The 7,653-nt window shown below is 28.9% G+C and overlaps 1 protein-coding gene across 1 annotated transcript; it reads left to right on the forward strand.

The window, feature by feature from the left end:
• Positions 1 to 2,434: 2,434 nt before the first annotated feature.
• LOC108484027 (syntaxin-21-like) lies at positions 2,435 to 6,825 on the forward strand. The gene is made up of 7 exons (XM_017787636.2): positions 2,435 to 2,853; positions 3,595 to 3,682; positions 4,034 to 4,173; positions 4,761 to 4,832; positions 5,539 to 5,696; positions 5,809 to 5,909; positions 6,445 to 6,825. Exons 1-7 carry the CDS (start codon positions 2,636 to 2,638, stop codon positions 6,508 to 6,510), a joined length of 843 nt encoding a protein of 280 aa, XP_017643125.1. The 5' UTR covers positions 2,435 to 2,635; the 3' UTR covers positions 6,511 to 6,825.
• Positions 6,826 to 7,653: the final 828 nt, after the last annotated feature.

Raw genomic sequence — 7,653 nt, forward strand, 5'->3', positions numbered from 1 at the left:
TATATTAATTTAATAAATAACACTTGATTTTGGCACTTTCTTCGTATTTTTTATTTTCGTATCTTATTTTTAAAATATATTACTTTCGTGTTATTTTATTTCTTTATATTATTTTAGTACATAATGTTTCAAATGTATTATTTAAGTGTTTTTAATATTTTTAATAAATAACCTGATTTTAGCACTTTATTCGTATTTTTTGTATATTATTTTTAAAATATATTATTTTTGTATTTTATTTTTTATATTATTTTAGCAAAAATGTTTCAAACGTATTATGTATATTATGTAAGTGTTTTTTTATACTATTTTAATAAATAACCCGATTTTGACACTTTCTTTGTATTTTTTCAGTATCTTATTTTTAAAATATATTATTTTCATATTTTATTTCTTCATATTATTTTAGTACATAATATTTCAAATGTATTATTTAAGTATTTTTATATTTTTTCAATAAATAACCCTGATTTTAGCACTTTATTCAGTATTTTTTCAGATATATTTTTAAATATATTATTTTCAGTATTTTATTTTTTATATTATTTTAGCAAAAAAATTTTGAAATGTATTACTTAAGTGTTTCTTTATATTAATTTACTAAATAACCCGATTTTGATACTTTCTTCGTAAATTTTTATTTTCAGTATATTATTTTTAAAATATATTATTTTCGTATTTTATTTCTTTATATTATTTTAGTACATAATGTTTCAAATGTATTATTTAAGTGTTTTTTATATCTTTTAATAAATAACCCTGATTTTATCACTTTATTCATATTTTTTCAGTATATTATTTTTAAAATATATTATTTTGGTATTTTATTTTAGCATAAAATCTTTCAAATGTATTATTTAAGTTTTTTATATTAATTTAATAAATAACTGACTTTGGCACCTTGTTCGTATTTTTTATTTTCGGATTTTATTTTTTAAAATATACTATTTTCATATTTTATTTTTATATTATTTTAACAAAAACTCGTCACCACCACTTTCCCCAAAAAGTTTTTTTCAGTATTTTATTTCTTCTCGTATTTTATTTTTTCATTAATATATTTTTAATATTTTATTTTTGTACTATTTTTGTAAAAAGTTTAAATCCCCATCACATAAAAAATAAAAAATTCCATAATAAGTCAAATAAATTTAAAAATCTTTTAAACAACCTAAAACACACACTTAACAAATAAATTACATAAAATAATAACAAAAAATATTCTTTACACATAAATTCTTAATACTTCAATAAAAATATAAAATAAATCTGAACATACCTTAATATCTCTTCTTAACAAATAACACCTTGCAAAGAAATAAAAATAAAATTATATCCGATTTAAATCTAAATCAATCAACAACAATAATTACTAAAACAAATAACTTAAACTAACATTAATTACTCAAATTTATAAAAAAATTACCTTTTTTTTTCCTTCTTTTTCCTTCCCTCTTCTTCTTCTCCTTCTCTTTTTCTTTTTCTTTTTTCTTCTCTCAACCGCCTCCTTCTCCTCCTCCCCTTTTTTTTTCTTTCTTCTTCTTCTCTTCTTTCCTTCTTCTCTCTTTTTCTTCTTCTTTGTTCCTGAAAATGAAGCTTGGGGACCATATATTATGGTCCCCTAAACAAAAAAATAAAACCCCTCTGCATGAGAGGTCAAATCGCCTGAAAAGCACTTGACTGCAGGTCTGCCTCCTGCACCAACACGACCCATTTTTATTTTTTTCGTTTTCGGTGTTTTTTCTTTTTTTTTTTCTTGTTGGAGGTGTCACGTCGAGGTGGTGCACGCTGTCAGAGTGGCGTGACCACTCTGACTATACCATTTTCGTATTTAGTTTTTTAAGTATATTATTTTCAAATTTTTAAATTTTTTATATTTTTTAATAAAAACCTTATGTTGTTGTTCCTTAAATAACAAATAATATATGTTTGAGTAACTATAACTAGAATGAAATCAATGTAAGACTCGATAAAGCTAACATCTATATATGATAGACTTAAACCTAAAGTAAATTTAAGAGAGAATCGAGATTAAAATTTAAATTTGATGAATTTGATGTGATGTGTTAAGTGTCAACTCAACATTAATTTAATCATAAAATAACTTAAAAATATTTTCTAATAAATTAATAAATAATATTATAATAATGTTTTTGTCTTTTATTATTTTTATATAATTAAAAAATTAATACTTTAAAAATAAATTTTAAATTAATTAAGTCTCAATTCAATTATTATTATTAATATAGAAAGATGTGGATTAAGTGGTAAAAGACATTATATGAACCCTAAAAATAATGAAAATTTATAAGCAAAAACATTTCACATTTAATTATTAAATAAGTTTTGAATATAAAAAAATTTGGATGGCCATAATTTATTTGGTATGATGTCCAAATCCATGGAAACTTCCAGAAATTTATTTATTTATTTTATTTTGAAGATTAGAATGTCTTAGTTTGACTTGAACAGCGGCTACACCAAACAAGTTTTTCCTTGTTTTTAATTTATAATAATTTAATTTATAAATTAAAATGATAAAAGACTTCATCAACAACTCGACGCCAAGTTTTCATCCTTCGTTACTCTTCCTTTGCCTTTCTTCAACCCAACCTTAAGGAACAAGAGAAACAAGATGAGTTTCCAGGATCTTGAAGCGGGGTTCGCTACGCCACACCCTAATAATTACTTGAATTCTTCACAGCAAAAGCTGAGGCAAGAAATAGGAGACACTTCGCCTTCGCAGTCGGTGGCGGCCGGGATTTTCAAATTAAGAACTGCTCTTTTGGCCTTTGATCGCCTTGTTAATTCCCTCGCTACCCCTAAAGACACCTTTGAATTACGCGATAAGTTGTATGTTCTCTCTTCCCCCCCCCCCCAAATAACAGTTTTCTTTATTTTGATTCTTTTTCTTCTTTATCGGGAAATTTTAAATTGATTTACTTTTTTTATGTGTATTCGTTTTGGATATGAAACTTAAATTTGAACATATAAAATTCTGGGCTATAAATGTATTTGAGTTTTGGTTTTAATTGAAGCTTACTTTTCATCGAATCAAAAGACGGTAAATTAGGGCCTTCTTTCAGGATTTTCTGTACTTGGATCATCTACCGAGTAATTTAATTGACAATTTCCCCCCTTTAAGGTCAATTCGAAGATGGGTTTTTCTGATTTATTATTGGGAGAATTTAACTTGATTAGCCTTTTTAACTAAATTGACCATATAATTATGGAGCCAAAATGTATTTGGCCCTTGGTTTTGTTTTACGCTTATTCAAGATTTTGGACAATTTTCTTGTGGAGTTTTGAATTTTTGTTATTTTGTGGGATTATTTTTTTAGCCATGTACAACTAACAAATAATTGAGTGAATGAATGACTGATTGCATGATTAATGCTATTTAACCTTTCATGTTCCTGTGATTAGAACTTGGGACTCAATTTAGATATCTTTGACATGAATCTCGGAATAGATTAGATGGAATTTATGGGATGAGAGCGACTTCTCTCTTATTTTGTTGCTCAACATGATATGTAATGCAACCAATGGTTTTGCTTGGCATTGGTCCTTATATCTGGATGTTTGCATTGGCAGGCACAAGACAAGGCTACATATTGGGCAGCTGGTCAAAGAGACTTCAGCTAAACTAAGGGAAGCAAGTGAAGCTGATCAAGATGCAGAAGTTAGTGCATGTTAAATCTGCAATTCTGTTTAATTTGTTCAGCTTTTCTCCAAAAATAGAAAACTACGTAATATTTTTATGATAATAATTATGGTACAAGGATGCAAGTCAGTCCTATTTTGGGTGTTCTAAGACACTTCCATTGTGTCTGTAACCTCTCACGAGCACTTCATTTCACCCTTGATGACATTGGTTTACTTGTTGGTTTCCCCTTCTTTATCTGCTTATGCTTTTATTCTCTCATCTTTTTACTCGATTGATTTTTGAAATTTTTTTATTCTCCACTATATTTGTCGCCGTCATTTTATTGCCTTGCATTTCTCACGTAAAAATTTTTTCGTTGAACTGCAGCCCTTAAAGAAGATTGCTGATGCTAAGCTTGCGAAAGATTTTCAAGCAGCTCTTAAAGACTTTCAGAAGGCTCAAAGACTTGCAGCTGAGAGAGAAACAGCATATACACCTTCTGCTCCCAAAGAAGTTCTTCCTTCCAGGTAACTTTTACAGTTGACAAGCATTGTAATTACTCTTATGCGTATACAGCAACATCAGCATAAATACACATACCCTGAAGCTTGTATATAAGATAACACCTGTCTGAATCTGTCAAATATACACATGCTTCTGCGCATGTTCAATGTGATTTCAGGTTGGTTGTGCTCTGGGTACAAACATCTTGACTTCCTGTACGGAGTGAAACATTAACCAACCTTTTTATGTTTTTTAATTTTAATTTTATTGAATTTTGAACACATATAGTTAGTTAGTAACAATAGAACATGAAAAAAGAAAATCAAATCAAGACTTCTAAAAAATTAAGCATATTGGTGAATGATTTTGATGTTTTATTATCTTTTTTTTTGTATATATTTTTAATTATACAATCTTTCTATTGCTGCTGAAGAATATAAAAGATTAAATTGGAATGTAATATGGTGCTACTTATGGAAGGTTTTGATATTACTTTTTAAGCTACTTTTATCTGGTACAGGGTTGACCATACTGTCTATAATTTAATTACTGCTCAGCTGTTATCCTTTGTACTTGACTCTTGTGTTACACTTTTATTAAACATATGCAGTTATGCTGCCCATGAGGTGGAGAACAATTCATCTAAGAGTTTTGAACAACAAAATCTTCTGGTTACGAAAAGGTGAGCTGTTTTCTATTTACATAGTATGTTGATGCTATAACCTTCTCTTAAGAAGCTATTACTTATTTGCAATAACTTTCTAGATTTTAGCTAAGGTTTTTCTATTGGCGTAGTGGAGAATCTTTAGCACTGTTATGACTTAACCTTATTATTATTTTAAGCTTCTTGCTTAGAAAAAAATGTTTTCTCCATTGCTTTTGCGATTCATACTTTTGAGGTGGCAGCTTTTCATCTTCCCCTTATATTGTAGAAGCAAGATTTGTTAAATTGAGAAATTCTTCATCTTAACTCCGTGAATGGTGTTGCTGGTTCTCAAGTAATCATGTTTGATGGTTTCTAATTCCATAATCGTTTATATGGATCTCTACCTCTCTTCTTCCTCATTCAAAAGTGTGGACTGCCACTTCCAGAATTGATCAGCCTCCTTATTTATGTTTAAGAAGTTGCTATTATGAGACTCATTTTAATGGTTTTCTTGAGTAACTTCGGCCAAAACAATTGCACTGGATTAGTGCAGTATTTTTCTTTGAGGCTTTAAACAATTATAGCCTGGCTTCAAATATTCTTTTTCATCCATGTGATCTACATGCTTGGTTATCGTATCGACCATTCAAGGGGTAAAGCTATATTTATTTCCTTTGAATTTTTCATCAATTCATTTTCCTGGAAATGCTTTTAACTGTCAATTTATTTTTTGTGTTAAAAGACAAGAAGTTGTACTGTTGGAGAATGAAATCACATTTAATGAAGCTATTATTGAAGAACGAGAGCAGGGGATCAAAGAAGTTCAGCAACAGATCAGTGAGGTGAATGAGATTTTCAAAGATCTAGCAGATTTGGTACATGTGCAAGGAGGCATGATTGGTAAAACTAGTGTACTTTGTGTACTTCCAGTGGAATATTTCTCTTTCTTGCTCTAGATTCTCCATTTTTTGCCTGCTAACTTCCCAAGCTGTTGAAATTTTACTCTTGGCAGATGACATTGGTTCGAATATTGAAAATTCCCATTCCGCAACTGTGCAAGCTATTTCACATCTTAAAAGGGCATCCAAGATCCAGAGAGCAAATTCATCAACAGTAAGTTTAATATATCTGATTTTCCCTCCTTGATCAATATGGAAGTATCTTTCCCGGTTTAGTGTATTGATGTTTTGATTTATTGGAGTAATTTATGGGAGTTAGTTGGAAGGTATTAGTTCTTGTTCTTTGACTCTAGCAGCACAATAACTTTTATGGGTGCTAGTTCCTTAAATTGCCATTAAGTGTAGAAGTGTTGAATTGTCTGAACAACACATTTACCACTTGAGCAAAATTTAACTGAATTTATAAAAGCAAAAATGACAGCCTTATGAGCTAAACAAATCAGCTCTTTCAATCAATTTGTAACTGCCAATGGTTGACTGTTTACAAATTTTTAGTCATACTTATAGTTGTTTCACATAACACATTTCTTCAGTTCCCCATTTTCCTCTCATAGTGGATGATAATTCAAACTTCCATTTAGGATAATGCTATATTTACATTTCCAATATTGATCAATTTTTGCAAGTTTTGAGCAAATCTGTGACATTAAAAAAAAGATACGATTATACAACTACTGTTTTTCATGCAGAGGTGTTTGCTGGTGTTAATCTTTGGGATCATTCTCCTTATTTTCATCATAGTTGTTGTGGCTTAAGCCTACAGATTTGGCATCTCGAGCTTAAAAGTTCTCCGAAGCAGTGAGTCAGGTGGTATGCCATCCAAATCATACAGTCATATGTATAATCTGTAATACTAATTTTTTATGCTGTAGGTAAAGACCCTCTATGGAGGCTCTTTGTTTTGCAGCAAAGCATGTAAAATAGATTGCCTCGTGTAATAAAATTTCAAAGTGAAAAATTGTATATTCAAATTGTTTGTAACAATTGGCATAAAGTGTTGGTGTGAGTGTGATTCAATTCTATAATCTCAAGGACAATGAAAAAGGGCTCAGTAGTAGGTTTTATGATAAGACATCTGTTAAATTTGACATGTAGAGTGGCTTATAAGATAATTTCATGTCTACACTAATTATTTAGATTTGGACTGCCTTTTAAGTTATTACATGCCTCAACTTGCGTTACGTTTCATGACTTAAAAGAGTAGGGGTTGGGACGTTACTCTAAATTTTTTCAAGATAAATTCGAAAAATAGGGAAAAGGAAAAAAAGGAAAAAGAAAAAATCTCAAACAATCGTTAAAATTTGGGGAAAAATTTTAAAATTTTAAAAGAAATTCTAAAAACATATTCCATGTGCTTTAAAATAAATATTTTTTTGGATTTTTATATTTTTTAATTCTGGCTCTTCATTTTATGTATTTTAAAAAGAAAAGATTTTTTTATTTTTATTTATAATTTCTAATGCTTTTTTATAATTTTTAAAATTTCTTTCATTTATTATAATTTTAGGGGATTTTTCTATTTTTTTCTTTTTAAAAATTCCATTTTTTTGAATTTCTTTCTCAAAACGGGCAAAATGGCAAGCTTGAAGTGCGCGACATCAATTTTTTAACAAAATCGAGTCTTGGAGCAATGGGTACAACGTTTTGAAACATTAGTTACCAAATTGATACAAATAAACCTGCAAGTACCAAAGTGATATTTAGGTATAACTTGGGGCTAAATTATAGGTTTACCCTTATAGAAAAGCTGACAGAACATACTAACTTGTTGGCATGTTTGAAAAGGTTTCTTAATTATTTATGTACATATTTTAGGATTTTGAGCAGCAAATCATAAGTATATAATTGGATAAAAGATTGGATTAAACAAGAAATGTTTTCAAAGAGTCCTGGTGTGA

This window comes from Gossypium arboreum, chromosome 2, assembly GCF_025698485.1.
Source record: "Gossypium arboreum isolate Shixiya-1 chromosome 2, ASM2569848v2, whole genome shotgun sequence".
Classification (NCBI taxonomy): Eukaryota; Viridiplantae; Streptophyta; class Magnoliopsida; order Malvales; family Malvaceae; genus Gossypium; species Gossypium arboreum.